The following is a 20,214-nucleotide window of genomic DNA, read 5'->3' as shown; positions in this document are numbered from 1 at the left end:
GTCACAGCACAATACTGTATAATGTTATAAATGCTTTTAACGTAGGTGTCTAGAAGTAAATGAAGTGGCTACTTTATGAGTATGCTGTAACGGTAAACTTCCAATATGTAATCTGGAACATTTTGTCCTTTAAAAAGCAGTTGTTCCGTAACTGAAATACAAACCACGCTATTTAATATGGGTAATTACTTTCGGCGTAGCTGAAATGATGAGCCATTAGAATTTTAACGAGGGTTTACTACCCCTACCCCACTGCTAGTTAGCGGGGGGGGGGGGGGGGGTAGCTTGCTACACCCACCCCCCCACACACACCTGTGCTGAGCTCACTTTGCTATCGGCTCGGGTGCTAGACGGACGTGTCCACTGTCACCCTCGCCTTACTGACAGCCATTTTGACTGATCTTTTGTTTGCTTTTTCTTTTCTACAGAGTGTTTGTGAAGTTGGCCTCTGTGATGCGGAAGTGTCCCGGTTTACCTGACCGCCCTTGTGGGACTTATATATCGGCGGTCGAGACAGACTCTCACACCCCATTTAATTTTTGTAGGGGCCAACGGTGTGACAGAGATAACGTATGTGGTGAGTGTGGGGAGTGGTCTACCTCCCAGTGGGAGAGGTTTTCCCGGCGCCGGAAATAGAAGTCCAAAAGGGATATTTCTCCTTCGAAGAGTTCTTTGAAGGGGGAAAAACCCAAGGCTTCTTCTTCCGTGCCCCAAACCTCCTCCGAAGCTCCCACTCGATCGGTTTCTTCTGAGAAACTGTCGACTGGTAGCGTAGGCCGCAGTTCTGTTGACCAATCTCGGGGTTTGGGAGAGGGAGTTGCCTCCCATAGCGAGGCAGCTCCTCCTCCTCCCCCGTGGGAGGTTATTAATTCTGATGTTAATGTTAATGTGTCTAACCATGATTTGTTGCAGCTCTGGGCTTTCTTGGGGCTTCAGGGTTTGCCCTCCAAGGAAGCCCTGATTGACATGATCAAGTTTGGAGCAGCTGTCAAATAGTCGCCGACTTTAGCAGAGGTTGATCCTCTGTCTATCGTCGACGTTGTTGTGGCAGAGGCTTCTGACGAGTTAGGTCAAACTTCTGCTCCTGATGTAGCTGAAGGCTTAGCACCCCCCTCCGAACATCCTTTGAGGGAGGAGCTAAGTCCAACGGTCTCTCCGGCAGGTGATTCTCCCCCTCGGGGGAGATCACTGACAGAGACTCCTCTTCGGAGGACTGCTGGTCAGCTTGCTGATCCTACGGCCCCCAGAGGGCGTATAAGGTGCAAAGCTCGCCTTCCTCTTCGCCGTAGAGGCCTTCCCTCGCCACACAAGGGCGTAAGGAGGCAGCTCTTCGGCTCGTCATCCTCGCAGTCCGCCGCAGAGGAACCTCGTCGTCGATCACCAACCCTGCCAGCTACATCCCTGGACCTCTCTGCAGATCGTTCACGATCTCCTTCGGTGGAAGGTCGTCCTTGCAAAGGACGCACCGACCTTCCTCCCGCTAGACCTGCTGACCTGCCGTCGCCGTTCCTGGCTGCTGATGCGCTGTGGGCGCCCACGCATCCCGTTTTCAGGCGGGCATCGGTCCCTTCGGGGCACAAGGGACTTTCTCTCCTAGAGACTAAGTCCCTTACACACCATCGATCTCCTACGCGCCAGCGCGCTCCAGTTCCAGTTAGAGTGCGCCATCGCTCTCCTGTGCGTCAGTGCTCACCTTCACGCCAACGCTCTTCTGCCCGCCAGCACGCCACTGCGTGCCCACGATCGCCTGCACACCAGCGCTCGCTTAGGCTCCAGCATTCTCCGACGCGCCAGCTCTCGCCTGTGCGCCAACGTTCTCCTGCGCGCCCACGATCTTCGGATCTGGGCGCAAAAGGGAAGATAATCTCTTCCCCTGTTCGTCGGCGCTCGCCAGTATTGTCACCTACAAGCCATCGTGCGCAGTCTCCATCGCCCGCCCACGCGCGCCCTGCACACCCACCTAGTGCAGTCCAAGATGTGCGCCCTCTTGCGCGAGGGATATTTCCCCCGCGCGCGCCTTACGTGTTCGCCCTTACGGGCTCATCATGATCCTGTGCGCCCACGCGCGCGCGAACAATCGCCGTTATCTTCAGAACACGCCCCTGCGTGCCATCGTTCGCCGACGCGCCCACGCGTGCCCTCACCTGCGCGCCATCGCTCGCCCTCGCCATCGCCCACTTGCGCCCCCACCATTGCCCACGCGCGCGAGCAATCGCCCAAGCGCGATTTATGCGGATTTCCATCGCGCGAGCGCCAGCGTGACCACCAACGCGATCCCACGCTCGTGGCTGTGGGACGACGAATGGCTAGGTCACCGTCATCGCTCCCCCCCCCCACAAGCGCAGAATAGCGCGCTCGCCGGAGGGAGGGATTTCTCCAGATAGGTCCAGGAACTTGCCTTCTTCTTTTCAGGCCGACCCTGCTTTGGTAACTCCTCCTAGGGATCGAACGATCCCCTTCCCTCCAGAGGGAGTTTCTGACGGCACGACTGCCAATCGACAGCCCTGGGTTTGGTCCCTCGTCAGAGCGGTTTTTCAGGCTTTCAAGCCTGTTCTCTCTGAACTGGGACACAAAGCAGTGGCAGTCTCGACTCCCCTGAAGAGGAAGAGAGGAGCAGTGGACGTGGTAACTTCTCCAAGGGCGAAGTTGACTCCTCGGAAGTCTTTGAGGAAGGCTCCCTCCCCCCCAGACTTTCTCTTCCTCCCCTTCGGACCAGGATTTCCCGTCCTCAGGGGAGTCCCGTGAGGTGAGGCGTTCCCCCATCGCACCAATGAGGGAAACCCCACCTCGCGCAGAGAAGTCCTCTTGGGTAGGGGTGGAGAAGAGCCTCCCACCATCACTTCTGGAGTCCTGTATCCCTCCCAGGAGGGAGTCGAAGGACTCCAAGACAGTTCCGAAGTCGTCCTCGAGGATTGGACCAGAGCCAACCAACCCCTCGGAAAATGTCCACAAGCCCCCCGAGTAGAGCCTTCGGGGACAGGAGACTTCGCTGCCATCCCTTCAGGAGGGGAGCTTCAGGAGTCAGAACACACTTTCTGGCAAGTTCTGACCCTTATGAGGAATCTCAACGGGTTCTTGGATCCAGAGATTCCTCCTCGTGAGGGCAAGGACATGGTCCTGGACCGAGTCTTTGGTACTCAGAAACCCGCTAAGGCCAGTGCGGCTCTGCCTTGGTCCTAAGGGGTTAAAAGATTGCCAGGGATAAGGTCGAGGGCCAGCTCTCCGAGCTTGCCTCCTCCAGCCGGTGCAGCGCCAGGAACAAACTCCTCCCGCCTCCTCGTGTCCAACAGAGGGGGTACTTTGAGAGAGGAGGAGACTTGTCTAGCTCTTCCTTTGCACCATTCTTTGGAAGAGCTTACCAAGGGAGTCCCTCTCAAGAGACTCTCCACCCGGCAGGTGGCTTTCTCGGCTACAGAGATCCTCAGCCAGGAGAAGGTAGCGAAGTGTGGCATGCAGGCAACTTCGTGGCTGGACATCTGGCTAGGGTCTCTAAGCATCCTGCTACGATCCGAGGACCTAATCAAGGTAAGTACCAGGAATCAACCCTTCTTCAACACCGAGACAAACTTCTGAGACTTTGCCAGGATCTGGGGATCCTGGTAAATCTCGAGAAGTCTTCTCTGCTACCTACTTAAAGACTGGTATATCTAGGCATGATAATAGACACCAATCTTCACAAAGCCTTCCCATCAGACGACAGGATAGCAAGGCTGAGGAGGGTCGCGAGTCCTTTCCTCAGACGAGAGGAACTCCCACCTCAATCGTGGTTACGTCTCCTCGGTCACCTCTCATCCTGGCCCGTCTAGTTCCTAACGGTCGCCTCAGAATTAGATCTCTTCAATGGCGACTCAAGTCCCGGTGGAATCAAGGACACGATTCCCCGGACGTCATGATCCCGATGGGTCCTGCGGAACGGACGGACCTTCAGTGGTGGGTGACAGACGAGAACCTACGAAAGGGAGAGGATCTTCTCGTCCTCCCCCCGGATTTGATGCTGTTTTCGGACGCTTCAAAGAAAGGGTGGGGGCCCACGTTCTGCACCACAGGACCTCAGGCCTGTGGTCAGAATCAGAAAAGTTCCTCCATATAAATATGCTAGAAATGAAGGCCGTATTCCTGGCTCTTCAACAGTTCCAACAATACCTGGCGGGTCACTCTGTGGTGGTGATGAGCGACAACACCACAGTAGTGGCTTACATCAACAAGCAGGGAGGTACGTTTTCAGAGCAGCTATCCCATCTCGCAGTAGAGATACCGAGATGGACCGAGCTCCACTCGATTCCACTATCAGCTCGCTTCATTCCAGGCAAGAGGAATGTGCTCGCCGACAGTCTGAGCAGAGCGTCTCAGATAGTGAGTACCGAGTGGTCTTTGGATCATCTAGTAGCCAACAAAGTCCTGACTTTGTGGGGTTCCCCGACGGTGGATCTGTTCGCGACAGCGTTGAACTTCAAGCTTCCGCTGTACTGCTCCCCAGTCCCGGATCCCAAGGCACTCTGGCAAGATGCCTTTCAACAACGGTGGGACAACATCGACGTTTATGCCTTTCCCCTGTTCTGTCTGATGAGAAGGGTACTCAACAAGACCAGAATATCGGTCAATCTCTCGATGACGCTAATAGCTCCGCTATGGCATCATGCGGAATGGTTTTCGGATCTTCTGCAGCTCCTAACGGAACTTCCGAGAGAACTCCCTCCATGACACGAGCTACTCAAACAACCACGCGCTAACATCTTTCACAAAGCTGTAGCTTCGCTTCGACTTCACGCCTGGAGACTATCCAGCATCTCCTCGCAGAGGAAGTGAGACCACCTCCATGGAACGTGGTTCGAGTTCTTAGGTCTCTTAAGAGACCTCCCTTCGAACCATTACGCCAGGCTTCAGATCGCCACCTGACTTGGAAGACGGTGTTCCTACTAGCTTTTGCCTCGGCCAAGCGAGTCAGTGAACTTCATGGTCTCTCGTATGACGTCGCCCATTCAAGGGGATGGGGAGAGGTAACGTTCAGATTCGTCCCTGAGTTTGTTGCTAAGACTCAGAATCCGGGAGTGCCGGACCCACGGTTCGACTCTTTCCAGGTTTCGAGTCTTCGTTCTGTAACAGATGACCCAGACCATCTCCTACTGTGCCCAGTAAGGAGTCTGAGGCTGTATCTTAAAAGAACGGCAGCAGTTCGTCCCCAAGTGCAGGCATTGTTTGTGAGCACTGGGAAGACGAAGAGGAGGGTTACCAAGAATACCATCTTGGCATGGATTCGGAAGGTAATACACCTATCCCTGAATCCTGACCCTCCTCCGTCACGTCGCCCTAGAGCACATGATGTCAGGGGCGTAGCTACGTCCCTGGCCTTCAAAAAGAACTTCTCAGTGACGCAGGTTCTACAAGCAGGGGTGTGGAAGCGTCAGACGACCTTCACAGCCCACTACCTGCAAGACGTGACCCACAGGAGACTCGATACGTTCTCTATCGGTCCTGTGGTGGCTGCACAACAGCTGGTTTAAACCTCAGGCTCCTTAATGGACAAGTAGCAGAGGGTTGAGGGCATTGTTACCCGTTCTTAGTCTGCATGAATGAAAAGGTATGTCTGGCCCTTATTCTTTTCTTCATCCACCCCTCTCTTGGGGAAAGTAGCATCCTGGGTTCTCTGCACAGCTGACCTCAAGCCACTGCAGGTAAACCATGTTTCCTTGTGTTCCTAGTATTAAGTTAATACTGTCACGTCCCCATACCCTGACGAGGTGGTATTGGGAGAGTCCTAGCCTAAAGTTTCCATCTAAAGGACTTCAGGTCAACTTCCTAGGACGAGTCACTCTTCAACTTTCACACACAGCTTACGTAGGCCGCAGCCCTTGCATAGCAAGGTGCTAGCGAGGTGCAGGGACTCTTTATTGTTGAGTGCTGACACACTCAAATATTGAGTCCCCGGGCAAAAGCCAAAAGCCAGTACTGGCCGGGACTTACCACCCTTCCTAAGGGTTGAGTCACCCATATTAAATAGCGTGGTTTGTATTTCAGTTACGGAACAAGTGACAAATTCTTAGGTAATTTGTATTTTTCCTAACTATACAAACCTTAGCTATTTAATCAAACTTGCCCGCCAGCCCTATCCCCCATGAAGTCCTACCTTTAAGCAAAGTGAGCTCAGCACAGGTGTGTGTGTGAGGGGGGGGGGGGGGGGGGGGTTAGCAAGCTACCCTCCTACCCCCCGCTAACTAGCGGTGGGGTAGTAAACCCTCGTTAAAATTCTAATGGCTCGTCATTCAGCTATGCCGAAAGTAATTACCCATATTAAATAGCTAAGGTTTGTATAGTTAGGAAAAATACAAATTACCAACGAATTTGTCATATTGTGGTAAAGTACCTGATTGGTGATTGCCAGACTGGGGTTCGAGTCCTGCTCAAACTCGTTAGTTCCTTTGGTCGCTGCAACTTCACCATTCTAGTGATCTAAGGATGGGGTGTTTGGCGGAGCCTATAGGTCTATTTGCTGAGTCATCAGCAGCCATTGCCTGGCCTTCCTTGTCCTAGCTTGGGTGGAAAGGGGTCTTGGGCATTGATCATATGTATAGGCTATATGGTCAGTCTCTAGGGCAATGTCCCTGTCACTTGCCTCTGCTATTCATGGGTGGCCTCTAAAACCTTTAAACATTATTTAGTATTTTATGTAGGTATACTTGAAAAAAATGGTAGTTATTATGTGAGTCTCAACAGGAATCGATTTTATTTCTCTTTATAAAGATTTTAATTATATGGTGAACTTTTGAAACCTTACTTTTTGTTGGAATTATTTATAAGTTTGGTGTTTGGATAGTGACCTACGGCAATGTCCCTGATATGTCTATATCTACCAATGATTTATTTTCAACACGTTGCCTCTCACTTTTGTACCGCTGGTTCTTCAAAGAAAGAACTGAAACAGGTACGATTGCTGTACTTCATTAGTTTGTGCCGTGAAAATTTTAATATATCAGTTTGGCCCAATGTATGCAAGGCAATTTAAATCAGCCTTAAAGGATAAGCTGTACATGCAACTTCTTTCATATTAGTCCACTAGCAAATACTGTGTTGATTACTTGTTTGAATAGAGCTACTGCATCATCTGGAGTTGACTGTGTCAATATCCATTGATAGTTTACTGTATTTAGAATCTCTCTCTCTCTCTCTCTCTCTCTCTCTCTCTCTCTCTCTCTCTCTCTCTCTCTCTCTCTCTCTCTCTCTCATTTAGTTAATTTTCCTATACATATCAATTTTGAAACATTTCTTGTCTAGTACTGTACTTACGAAATAAGAAATCTGCAGTTTTGAATCCTGATTACTGTACCTTGAAGATTAATTCATAAGGAATCTATCATCATTACAGATGAGGTGATGATGTCATGGTTTGTTTTGATTTCCAAGTGCCAGCAGTAACTAAAGCATCACAGAAAACTGGCAACGCTTTTCAAAATACCGTACCACAGGGTGTGTTGTAGTTATTAATACAAAATGAGAAAAAGTCAAAATAAGAATGAACTTTTACTTTTATTGTACAAGTGAACTAAAGTTTAACCAATTCTAAAAATATGCCACTTCTGAAGAATTTACTTAGAGAGATGACAAAAATACTCCTCTTACCATCTGTTGTATTACTTATTAACAAATGAGAGGTATTTACAGGCGTCCATTTAATTTTTAAATCTTTGGGGGGCGGGATCAAGTATGAATTATCGTGGATTAAGCATTTACAGCACGAGTATTTGCTTGCATATTGAGACTTTATTATCATCATAAATATTTTCTGAAGTTTTTAACAAAAAGTGCTTTTGATATTGCTTTTTGAATTATGCATACCTCATAGCTACTGATCACATCACTACTTTGCTTACCATTTTTCAATATTAATCTTACCCGATGATCATGTAGCTGTCAACTCCGTTGCCCGACAGAAATCTACGGTCGGGATATGCCAGCGATCGCTATCCAGGTGGGGGTGTACATAACAGCGCCATCTGTGAGTAGGTACTCAAGTACTTCTTGTCAACAAGAACACAATTTTTCCTCTGTCGTGCCGCCGGCAAGACCTACTTGGATACGCTGTTGATTCTGGAGTTTTTGTTCACGATTTGGTGATGTATTCACTCTAGAGTTTAGCCTTCGCTATTCAGGAAGCTTTATCATTAGCTTAGCAAGCTTTTGGAATTACTTTGGATTAATTGTTAACGAACTTTGCTAGATTTTGGAATTCCCCCTTGACTACTTCTTTAATTCAAGATGTCTGACCAGTCTCAAGTCCCTAAGTACAGGCAGTGTAGCGTTAGGACTTGTGCTAGGCGTCTTCCGAAGGCCTCTATAGATCCTCACACCGTTTGTTCCAATTGTAGGGGTAAATCCTGTCAATTGGAAGATCGATGTGGGGAATGCGCTGGGCTTTCGGAATTCGATTTTAACGAATTCCTTAAAAATGCACGTAGGTTAGAGAAGGAGAGAATCAGGAGGAGTTCTTCTCGCTCTGTGGATTTTTCCTCTCCCCATGCCCCTCAACCTTTTCCTTCCCCTGTGGTGGTGACTCCCGAACCTGCTACTAGTGCTCAGCCATCCATGGCGGATATGATGCGTGCCATTCAGGCTCTCGGTGACAGAGTGGAGTCATTGGCTAATGACCGTAATCAGCTCTTGGCAGATGTCAAAGAGCTGAAAGCGAAAAGTGCAGTGGGAAGTGTTATCAGTGCTAGTGATGTGCAAAGTGTCAGTGTCAGTGTTGCGCATGAGGGTACATCTGTGCGTGCCAGTCGTCCTCCCAGTCCGGGACCTCTTGCAAGCTCCCAAGCCCAGGGGAGAAGCAATGTCGAAGGACCAAAGGGTTCGGCAGGCCTTGATCGGCGCACGGATGTATCCTCAGTGGTTGCGGACGTATCTGTCAAAGATCGTCCCATCCACAAACAGACGAATGAGCCCTTACGTTCCTCGTCTGTGGAAGAAGTTTCCAGGAGGAAACGATGGACCAAGGTTTCACGACCGCTCAAACGTAAGGTCCCTTCCGAGCGAGTCCAACGGCCCAGGTGTAGCCACTGGGTCAGTTCGGACTCGCTGCAGTCATCCGATGACTGCACACCTCCCAAGAGAGGTAGAGTGGTTCCACAACAGGCTACTGCTCCGTCTGTTGCTGCTCCAACCACGGTAGACCCTAAGTGGTCCATGCTGCAGTCTATGCAGTCTCAGCTTGCGGTTTTCATGCAGGAGTATCATGCTGAGAAGGTTAACACTGCACCTGTTAACCTACAACCCGCCGAGGTTGTGCGCTCAGCAGATACTGCGGCTGCCTGCTCACACACTCCACCTGTGAGAGCTCCACCACCAATGCGCAGTCCACCCTGCCAGACGCATGTTCTTGCTGCACCATCCGTTGACATGCATGAGCTACCGCATCAGCAGTGGGAAGGTGCTGTAGAGCTGCCGGGTTCTGTCACTATGCGGCATTCTCCGCAACCCATGCGGCATGCTCCGCATACCATACAGCATGCTCCGCATACCATACAGCATGCTCCGCAACCCACCACAACCCCTCCCACGCACCAGCACTCTGCTTTTGTTGTTGCCAGCTCGCAGACTGACCAGCAGCGGCATGATGTTGGATCCTCAGCAGCTACGCATGCACCCGTACTGCCGGATTCAGCCGTTCAGCTTTCTGCTATGCCTTTGCCACTTCCTACTCAGCTTTCGGATGATGGAGTATCAGATGACGAAGCTGCACATTTGGATGAACCGCACTCCGACTTTGAAGGGCCCAAGTCTACGCCTCCCTCCTTAGACTTTCGTAAAGTCCTTGCCTTGTTCAGGGACTTGTATCCTGAGCAGTTTGTGTCTGCAACCCCTCGCTCTCCTCCCTCCGAGTTTGCTCTGGGAATGCAGTCTGCTGCTCCTGCCTTCACCAAGCTTGTTCTCGCACGCTCATCCAAGAGAGCTTTGAGGGTTATGGGAGAGTGGTTGCAGTCCAAGAAGCAACTGGGAAAGACTGCTTTCATCTTTCCTCCTTCCAAGCTTGCTTCTAAGTCGAGCGTCTGGTATGCCACGGGAGAGGAACCCGGCTTGGGAGTTCCTGCCTCTGCCCAGGGCGACTTCTCAAGTCTGGTTGACTCTCCCCGCAGGTTGGCTATGAGACGATTGAAGATCTGCTGGTCCTTTTCTGATATGGATCATCTGTTGAAGGGAGTCTTTCGTGCCTTCGAGATCTTCAACTTCCTCGATTGGTGTTTGGGAGCCTTAAGCAGAAAGACTTCCCCTGCGGATAAGGACTCTGCCATGCTGATCATGTCTAGCATGGACAAAGCCATTCGGGATGGGTCTGGTGAGCTTGCGGCTTCTTACGTGTCGGGAGTGCTTAAGAAGAGAGAACATCTTTGCTCCTTCTTATCGGCTGGTATCACCCCTTGTCAGAAGTCAGAGTTGTTGTTTGCTCCTCTCTCCAAGTGTCTGTTTCCGGAGGAGCTGATTAAGGGGATGGCTGCCTCTCTTATCCAGAAGGATACCCATGATCTGATGGCATCTTCTGCACGTAAGGCTAAAACCTTACCTTCCGTGCCTAGACCCTTCCGCCCTGCAGCAGTAGACACACCTGCAACCAGGTTCATCCCGCCCTTTCGTGGCAGAACCTCCAGCAGAGGAGGTACCCGTGCCGACAGTCACCGTGGCAAATCCAAGAAGGGTTCCAAGTCCGCAAAAGGCAAGTTCTGACTGCCTTCCTCTCCAGACAGCAGTGGGAGCCAGACTCAAGACCTACTGGCAAGCTTGGGAGAGCAGAGGTGCAGACGCTCAGTCTGTGAAGTGGCTAAGGGAGGGATACAGAATTCCGTTCTGCCGCAGTCCCCCTCTAGCTACATCTCCCATCAACCTCTCTCCCAACTACAAGGAGAAGGACAAGAGGCTAGCTTTGCAACAAGAGGTGTCGCTCTTGCTACAAAAGGAAGCGGTAGTCATAGTCCGGGACCATCAATCCCCGGGCTTCTACAACCGTCTCTTCCTGGTAGCGAAGAAGACAGGAGGTTGGAGACCGGTGCTGGACGTCAGTGCTCTCAATGCTTTTGTCACCAAGCAGACGTTCACGATGGAGACGACGAAGTCGGTCCTAGCAGCGGTCAGGCAGGAGGACTGGATGGTCTCGTTAGACCTGAAAGACGCGTACTTTCACGTCCCCATCCACCCAGACTCCCAACCTTTCCTAAGGTTCGTCTTTGGAAAGGTTGTGTACCAGTTCCAAGCCCTGTGCTTTGGCCTAAGCACGGCACCTCTTGTGTTTACCAGACTGATGAGGAATATTGCGAAATTCCTTCACTTGGCAGACATCAGAGCCTCCCTCTATTTGGACGACTGGCTTTTAAGAGCTCCAACAAGTCGTCGCTGTCTGGAGAATCTCAGATGGACTATGGATCTGACCAAGGAATTGGGCCTCCTGGTCAATATAGAGAAGTCCCAGCTCGTCCCATCCCAGACCATTGTCTATCTAGGTATGGAGATTCAGAGTCGAGCTTTTCGGGCTTTTCCGTCGGCCCCAAGGATCAATCAAGCCCTAGAATGCATCCAGAGCATGCTGAGAAGGAACTGATGTTCAGTCAGGCAGTGGATGAGTCTAACAGGGACACTTTCATCGCTGGCCCAGTTCATCGAGTTAGGGAGACTCCACCTCCGCCCCCTTCAGTATCATCTAGCTGCTCACTGGAGAAAGGACATGACGCTAGAGGCGGTCTCAGTGCCTGTTTCCGAAGAGATGAGGTCTACTCTAACGTGGTGGAAGAACAGCATTCTTCTCAAGGAAGGCCTACCATTGGCTGTTCAGACCCCCGACCACCGTCTCTTCTCGGACGCATCGGACACGGGCTGGGGTGCGACACTGGACGGACAGGAATGCTCGGGCACATGGAATCAGGAGCAAAGGACACTTCACATCAATTGCAAGGAGTTGTTGGCGGTTCATCTGGCCTTGATAAACTTCAAGTCCCTCCAGCTAAACAAGGTGGTGGAGGTGAACTCCGACAACACCACAGCCTTGGCTTACATCTCCAAGCAGGGAGGGACTCATTCGAGGAAGTTGTTCGAGATCGCAAGGGACCTCCTCATTTGGTCAAAAGATCGAAAGCTTTCGCTGGTAACGAGGTTCATTCAGGGCGATATGAATGTCATGGCAGATCGCCTCAGCCGGAAGGGTCAGGTCATCCCCACAGAGTGGACCCTTCACAAGAATGTTTGCAGCAGACTATGGGCCCTGTGGGGTCAGCCCACCATAGATCTATTCGCTACCTCGATGACCAAGAGGCTCCCGATGTATTGTTCTCCGATTCCAGACCCAGCAGCAGTTCACGTGGATGCCTTTCTGCTGGATTGGTCCCATCTCGACCTGTATGCGTTCCCGCTGTTCAAGATTGTCAACAGGGTACTTCAGAAGTTCGCCTCTCACAAAGGGACACGGCTGACGTTGGTTGCTCCCCTCTGGCCCGCGAGAGAATGGTTCACCGAGGTACTGCAATGGCTAGTCGACGTTCCCAGGACTCTTCCTCTAAGAGTGGACCTTCTGCGTCAACCTCACGTAAAGAAGGTACACCCAAACCTCCACGCTCTTCGTCTGACTGCCTTCAGACTATCGAAAGACTCTCAAGAGCTAGAGGCTTTTCGAAGGAGGCAGCCAGAGCGATTGCCAGAGCAAGGAGGACATCCACTCTCAGAGTCTATCAGTCTAAATGGGAAGTCTTCCGAAGCTGGTGCAAGGCGAATGCAGTTTCCTCAACCAGTACCACTGTAACCCAGATTGCTGACTTCCTGTTACATCTAAGGAACGTAAGATCCCTATCAGCTCCTACGATCAAGGGTTACAGAAGTATGTTGGCAGCGGTATTCCGCCACAGAGGCTTGGATCTTTCCACCAACAAAGATCTACAGGACCTCCTTAGGTCTTTTGAGACCTCAAAGGAACGTCGGTTGTCCACACCAGGCTGGAATCTAGACGTGGTTTTAAGGTTCCTAATGTCATCAAGATTTGAACCGCTCCAATCAGCCTCTTTTAAGGACCTCACATTAAAAACTCTTTTCCTCGTGTGCTTAGCAACAGCTAAAAGAGTCAGTGAGATCCACGCCTTCAGCAGGAACATAGGTTTTACATCTGAAACGGCTACATGTTCCTTGCAGCTCGGTTTTTTGGCTAAAAACGAGCTTCCTTCCCGTCCTTGGCCTAAGTCGTTCGAGATCCCAAGCCTGTCCAACTTGGTGGGGAACGAACTAGAGAGAGTACTTTGCCCAGTAAGAGCTCTTAGGTACTATTTAAAAAGGTCAAAGCCATTACGAGGACAATCAGAAGCTTTATGGTGTGCTATCAAGAAGCCTACTCTACCGATGTCTAAGAACGCAGTTTCTTACTACATCAGGCTTCTGATTAGAGAGGCACATTCTCATCTGAAGGAAGAAGACCTTGCTTTGCTGAAGGTAAGGACACATGAAGTGAGAGCTGTTGCTACTTCAGTGGCCTTCAAACAGAACCGTTCTCTGCAGAGTGTTATGGATGCAACCTATTGGAGAAGCAAGTCAGTGTTCGCATCATTCTATCTCAAAGATGTCCAGTCTCTTTACGAGAACTGCTACACCCTGGGACCATTCGTAGCAGCGAGTGCAGTAGTAGGTGAGGGCTCAGCCACTACATTCCCATAATCCCATAACCTTTTTAACCTTTCTCTTGAATACTTTTTATTGTTGTTTTTTGGGTTGTACGGAAGGCTAAGAAGCCTTCCGCATCCTGGTTGATTTGGCGGGTGGTCAAATTCTTTCTTGAGAAGCGCCTAGGTTAGAGGTTGTGATGAGGTCCTTTAGTATGGGTTGCAGCCCTTTATACTTCAGCACCTAGGAGTCGTTCAGCATCCTAAGAGGACCGCTAGGCTCAGTAAGGAAGACGTACTTAAAAAAGGCAGAGTAATAGTTCAAGTCGACTTCCTTACCAGGTACTTATTTATTTTATGTTTGTTATTTTGAATAACTGATAAAATGAAATACGGGATACTTAGCTTCTTTGTTAACATGTATACTGGTCTCCACCCACCACCCTGGGTGTGAATCAGCTACATGATCATCGGGTAAGATTAATATTGAAAAATGTTATTTTCATTAGTAAAATAAATTTTTGAATACAGTATACTTACCCGATGATCATGAATTTAAGAACCCTCCCTTCCTCCCCATAGAGAACCAGTGGACCGAGGAGAAAATTGAGTTCTTGTTGACAAGAAGTACTTGAGTACCTACTCACAGATGGCGCTGTTGTGTACACCCCCACCTGGATAGCGATCGCTGGCGTATCCCGACCGTAGATTTCTGTCGGGCAACGGAGTTGACAGCTACATGATCATCGGGTAAGTATATTCAAAAATTTATTTTACTAATGAAAATAACATTTTATAACCTTATCTTCAACTGTAATCAAGATAGTTGATAAGAATACCTTTCATTCCTGTGCCTTCTCGTTCACATATATTTTCTCCCTCAGAACCACTCGGCAGTATCCAATATGATTTAGTAATTACAACCCTCTTTTATTTGCTGAATCATTAGATGGCCATTTTTCTTTTCCTATGATACTAAATCCAATGCAGTCCATTGAGTATTGAAGGATGAAAGTGAGGGGCTATGTGTATAATACTTTGTATTTAGTGTCTTGAAATGTTTACCTTGTGTGTGATTGTAGTACTAGCTTTGTATGTTTTTGAATTTTGTATTATTTGGAAATGTTGTAAAGAAATGTTACTCAAAAGATTACTCTATGCATTAATTGAAGTAAACTTTGGAAGTCCATTGAAATCTCATCTTTCGTATTATTAAACTCTCTCTTTTTTTTTTTTTTTTTTTTTTTTTATTAAGATTTAGCGAGTCATAACCTAGTACACTAAATCTTGCTCAAAAGACTTTTTCTTCAATAATTGTAAGTGCTGAAAACATTAATATCATAGGATCCTTTAATTTTTATCATCACAGCATAGCAGATGTGAAGTTGATTCCCAATGCTGCCGTTTTAGCGTCGATCCCGAGCTAACAGGCTATGAAGTACTGCGAAACCTTATTGCGCGAGCTTTTGACTTGAAAGGGTTTGTAGATATGGTGATTTATTTTGTTGCATAACTTGTTATTGTCATATCATGGTTCCCAGTTAGTTGAGAAGTTTACTGTTTGCCTGTATGTGCTGTCACTTTCATTCGTTTATAATTCTCTGTTTCTATATCTGTTTTTCAAAGCTCATTGTTTATATGTATTGATGTCATACAGTAATGGAAAATGGTTATTGTTATTCTTCAAATTGTAAATTGCTGACTTTTTGGAGCCCCCTTGAAGTAGTTTTATATTAAAAATGATGATGATTGATGCATGCACTGTTGCATTACAGTGACGTCACTGTCAACTGTGTCTCGCCTCCAATGCTCATAACATTTCTTTCAGAGATTTCCAGACATGCTATTTGGCTCGAGATGACCGTTTTCCTGAGGCTTGCTGGGTTCCTATGCTGTCAGATTTTGACTTAGAAATGGCATTTGTCAAGTAAGTAACGTGGTGGTGTGCCCTTATGTTGTACCTTTCATGTTGGAAATGAGGTCTTTTTAGTATTTTAGTAGTTTGTCCCTTTTCCTACAAACTTAGTGTTCACATTTTCATTGAATTTGACAAACCCTTAGGCCCTTTTAGCAAGAATATTTTGCATGATGTGTCCTAGCTATGTATATTAGTTTAAAGAGTAAAGGATTTTGTCATTAGATTCACAATGCTCTACTGTACTTATAGTGGCGTGGGAGACTGGCTGGCACATTAATATGATAGCCTCATTATGTTACAGTTTTTCACGTATGTTGTACAATACTTATATCTGCTCAAGGTTTTGCACCAGTAGTTAATCTGTTTCTCTTATTTTTTTTTAATAAAAAGAAAAAAAAAATAGTCAAGTAAAATAACCCTCCATGCATAATTTTTGTAGACTGCAACTTTATTCCTTTTCCTCTTCTTGATTTGCCGGTGTTTGGTCATTTCATAGGCTTGTCTGTGGTTTTCATTATATAGATATGGTCCAGTCTGCTTGGAGGATGTTTCCTGGCTGGGAATGGGCTGTACTGTTTAGGTTTCAATATATAGTGTACTATACAGTAGTTCTTTTTTTTCCATGGGGAGGTTGTGCTATCAATGCATCTCAAGCAAATGGCTTTCAGCCCCTAGCAACACTTTCTAGCTGCTACTTCTAGAGGAGAACAAGTTGAAAACATCACACACCGTTTACTTTTGCTCTGTCTTATGCCGGGAAGAGTAAGTTCTGAGACTTGCCACATAGCGGTAAGAAACATTGGTATGTGCTACACTCTTACACAGTTGAGCACACACACTGCTATTATTGTTATTACTAGCTAAGCTACAATCCTAGCTGAGAAAACAGGATGCTATAAGCCTAAGGGCTTCAACAGGGAAAAAGGGCACAGTGAGGAAAGGAAGCAATGAAATCAATAAACTACAAGAGAAGTAATGAAGAACTGAAAGTATTTTAACAACTAACAATATTAGAATAGATCATTCATATATAAACTATGAAACTTCAAAAAAAAAAAACAAGAGGAAGAGAAATAAGATAGAATAGTGTGCCTGAATGTAACCTCAAACAAAAGAACTCTAACCTAAGAGAGTGGAAGATCATGGTACAAAGGCTATGGCACTACCTCAGGACCAGAGAACATTGGTTTGATTTTGGAGTGTGCTTTTTCTGAAAGAGCTGTTTGTCATAGCTAAAGAGTCTCTTCTACCCTTTCTAATAGGAAAGAAGCCACAGAACAATCATAGTGCAGTAGTTAACCCCTTGAATGAAGAATTGTTTGGTAATCTGTGTTGTCAGATGTAGAAGCAAAAGGAGAATGTGGGAGGAATGCCTGCTGCAAATTATTCAAGTGTGGGAGGATGTGTTGGCACGCACAATTTTTGGTTTCATACCGAATGCAGTTTCCTTTACTGAGCACTGCTACTTCACCAGAAGATGTCATCTAGATGCAGTAACCGATCAATGTAGCTGTGTGTATCTGATGATCTCCATGTGTATATGAGGGAGGTACGGACCAGGTGGAGTGGTACGAACCAAGATTGTACGTGGTACAGGTGTTCACGCGCCTGTCACTAGTTCTTGGTCTCGTAAGAGACTGAGCACTAGTGCCCTCGTCTGGGCTTAAAAGGTGCAGCACTCATTCCTATCCTCCTGAAAATTCCTGAGAGACGATGAGATCACTTCCAAGGAATACGACTGCCAGCAGATGGATCATGGAATTTGAACCTCTCCTTCTTACAAGCACCGTATAGCCTTCCACTTACACCTGGGTTCCACCCACACTTGGGCTCTGTCTGCACCTTGGCTCCACAATCCTTAAGATCTACACACACAGTCTCCACAATCAACTAACAAGAGCATGATAACTTTGGCAAACTGTCTGTCTCCTGCTGACTGATCCTCCGTGCATTTGGCTTCCATGCTTACCTGGGATCCCACGTGCTCTGTCTACAATCAATAAACGTGAGTGTTATGAAGTTGGGAGACTGTCTCATCCATAAAACTCTTTCTCACCGGTCTACTACTGACCGTCCCTACATGCATCTGGAATCCACATGCCCCTGAGGATTCTACAGTCCACAGATGTATTTGGAGAGGGATGGGGCACCCACCTGAGTATACAATCTGTCCTGGCAATATGATACAAAGAAAAAATGCTTTTGATTTCCCAACTAGGTACTATGTCAACAACGGGCTAGTTTCACATACCCTTATTATGTAGGTACACTCTTGGGAAGTCAAAATGGTAGAGCTGTTTGCATGGTTTATCTAAATCCAGGCAGGACTTAGAGCAAACACACTAAGTCAACAGGGACTCAGTGTAGTGGACAATTGTGATAACTACATCATTGCGTGGCAGAAAGACTTTTTCTTTCAGGTTTTCACCATCGCTCGACCGTTCCATTCAGTTCAACAAGAAACCTCCAATATTCTGCTCTCTAGAACCATTCCATTGGCACCGTTCAAAGATGCCTTCCAACATCCATAAGAATCCTCGATACTTACTCTTATCCGCCCATTTTCCCAAGTTCCTGATTACTCACGGGAAGTTGATGACATTAAGGCTCGATACTACCCTGATTGCACCCAAGTAGCCACACGCTGAGTGGCATCAGGATCAGCTGCGTTCTATCTTCCTTTGTTGTGAAAGTTCATGTCTTTGCGGTGAAGGATACCGCTCAGCCCTCGGTCCAAGTTTTTCGATTAGACTTTGGTCTGGACTCTTCAAGAATAGAAAAAAATCATCAGGAGCTCTTAAGGAGGCGAAGCCCTGTGGCACGTTTTATTATTACTATTATTACTTGCTAAGCTACAACTCTTAATTGAAAAGCAGGATGCTATAATCCCAAGGGCTTCAACGGGGAAAATAGCCCAGTAAGGAAAGGAAATAAGGAAACTACAAGAGAAGCCATCAACAATTAAAATAAAATATTTTAAGAACAAAAGAACAATAACAACATTAAGATAATGCCCGAGTGTACCCTCAAGCAAGAGAACTCTAATCCAAGATAATGAAAGACCATGGTACAGAGGCTATGGTACTATCCAAGACTAGAGAACAATTGTTTGATTTTGGAGTGTCTTTCTCCTAGAAGAGCTGCTTACCGTAGCTAAAGAGTCTCTTCTACCCTTATCAAGAGGAAAATAGCCACTAAACAATTACAGTGCAGTAGTTAACCCCTTGAGCAAAGAAAAATGGTTTGGTAATCTCAGTGTTGTCAGGTGCATGAGGACAGAGGAGAATGTGTGAAGTATAGGCCAGACAATTCGATATATGTGAAGGAAAAAGGAAAACGATCAGTAACCAGAGAGAAGGATCTTAGGTAGTACTATCTGGCCAGTCAAAGGACCCAATAACTCTCTAGCAGTAGTAGCTCAACGGGTTTAGCAAGTACAGTATGTACGTCTCACAAGTGATCCTGTTCGACCTTTTAGGATGGGTGGCAGATAAGATTTTGACTCTCGAGACTGTACTCTACCAGCCGAACCCTGACAAAGCAAGAGGAAATGGCATAACTTTGCCTGTGTCACAAGTCATTCTGAAGGATAGATGATCTCTATTAACTTGGTTTGGGAGTTTGTGGCCAGGGCCTAGAACCCAGCCATTCACAACTTCAAGTCCTTCGTCATCTCTTCCCTACAAGAAGCGACCAGCTGAAACTGGGGTGGGTTATCTTCCTGTCCTGGGAGGTCACTATGACTCTCCCTTCAGCAATGGAAGAAATAAGAGAAAAGATCCAAAATCACTTTCTTTCTAGCTTTGTGGGACAATCAGACTTGGTTTCCTGCATGCAAGGAGACAAAAGGACCATCCCGGATTCCAGCGCACACAGTCAAACATATTGGATCTTTCTCGGCTCATAGTAATAACCTGTTGGGGCTGCAGTTCTTGAAGAAAAGTCGGGTGACGGCAGACAACCTTCTTAGCCTGTTACCTATTGGAGTATACCCTCAGGTCCTTGGATACCTTTAAGCAGGTTTTGTACAGTCGAATGGTTCGTCGAACCTGCTTGTCAAATGGTTTGAATAGGTGGAGTCAGCCACAAATGCATAACGGTTGTGGACAATGAAGCCTTGCCCACAAAAGTTAGGCGAGATTAGACTATCTTCGAACCGTTCGACAAACGTGTTCGACCACCAAATACCCCGTTTACACGTTCGAACATCACTTCAAACACTTGTCTGTCGAACTGTGTTCGATGAACCATTTAACCGTGTAAACCTGCCTTTATCCTTATCCCCATGTTAGTTGCAACCTAGCTCCTTCACAGGACAAGAAACATCTCATAAGTCTAGAATGATAGGTAAGATTGGCTGGCCCTTCTAACTCTGCTTTCTTCCCTTTTTTGGGGGTGCAGTAGTCACTCCGTTATTTGCTGGATCGGACGCTAGATGCAGATACGTCACATGATCGAACAACTTTTCTTAACAGTAAGTTTTGTTTAGGAGTATCTTCCCAGATGATGTGGAGGATGGCTAAATGTATGCAAACCTATTTCTGATTAATGACCATACATTCAGACATTTCCTCCACACAATTAAAGGTTTTCCTTGACTATATACCAGTCCCTGGTAATGATCTAGCCTAACACCTGCCTCATCTTCTTGCCCAGGATGTTTGTAGGTTGGCAAGAGTCATC

The 20,214-nt window shown here is 47.5% G+C and overlaps 1 protein-coding gene across 1 annotated transcript in view; it reads left to right on the top strand.

Moving 5' to 3' along the window:
* The window catches only part of LOC137623353 (TBC1 domain family member 25), an 89,725-nt gene that overhangs the window by 9,421 nt on the left and 60,090 nt on the right, over positions 1-20,214 (top strand). Inside the window, exons 2-3 of the mRNA XM_068354186.1 lie at positions 14,983-15,092; positions 15,442-15,540. Coding sequence (XP_068210287.1) covers positions 14,983-15,092; positions 15,442-15,540 — 209 coding nt within the window. The remainder of the gene's footprint in view (positions 1-14,982; positions 15,093-15,441; positions 15,541-20,214) is intronic.

Source organism: Palaemon carinicauda, chromosome 2 (assembly GCF_036898095.1).
Source record: "Palaemon carinicauda isolate YSFRI2023 chromosome 2, ASM3689809v2, whole genome shotgun sequence".
Lineage (NCBI taxonomy): Eukaryota > Metazoa > Arthropoda > Malacostraca > Decapoda > Palaemonidae > Palaemon > Palaemon carinicauda.
Note: the sequence above shows the minus strand (reverse complement) of the source record. Positions and strands in the feature narration are given on the sequence as shown.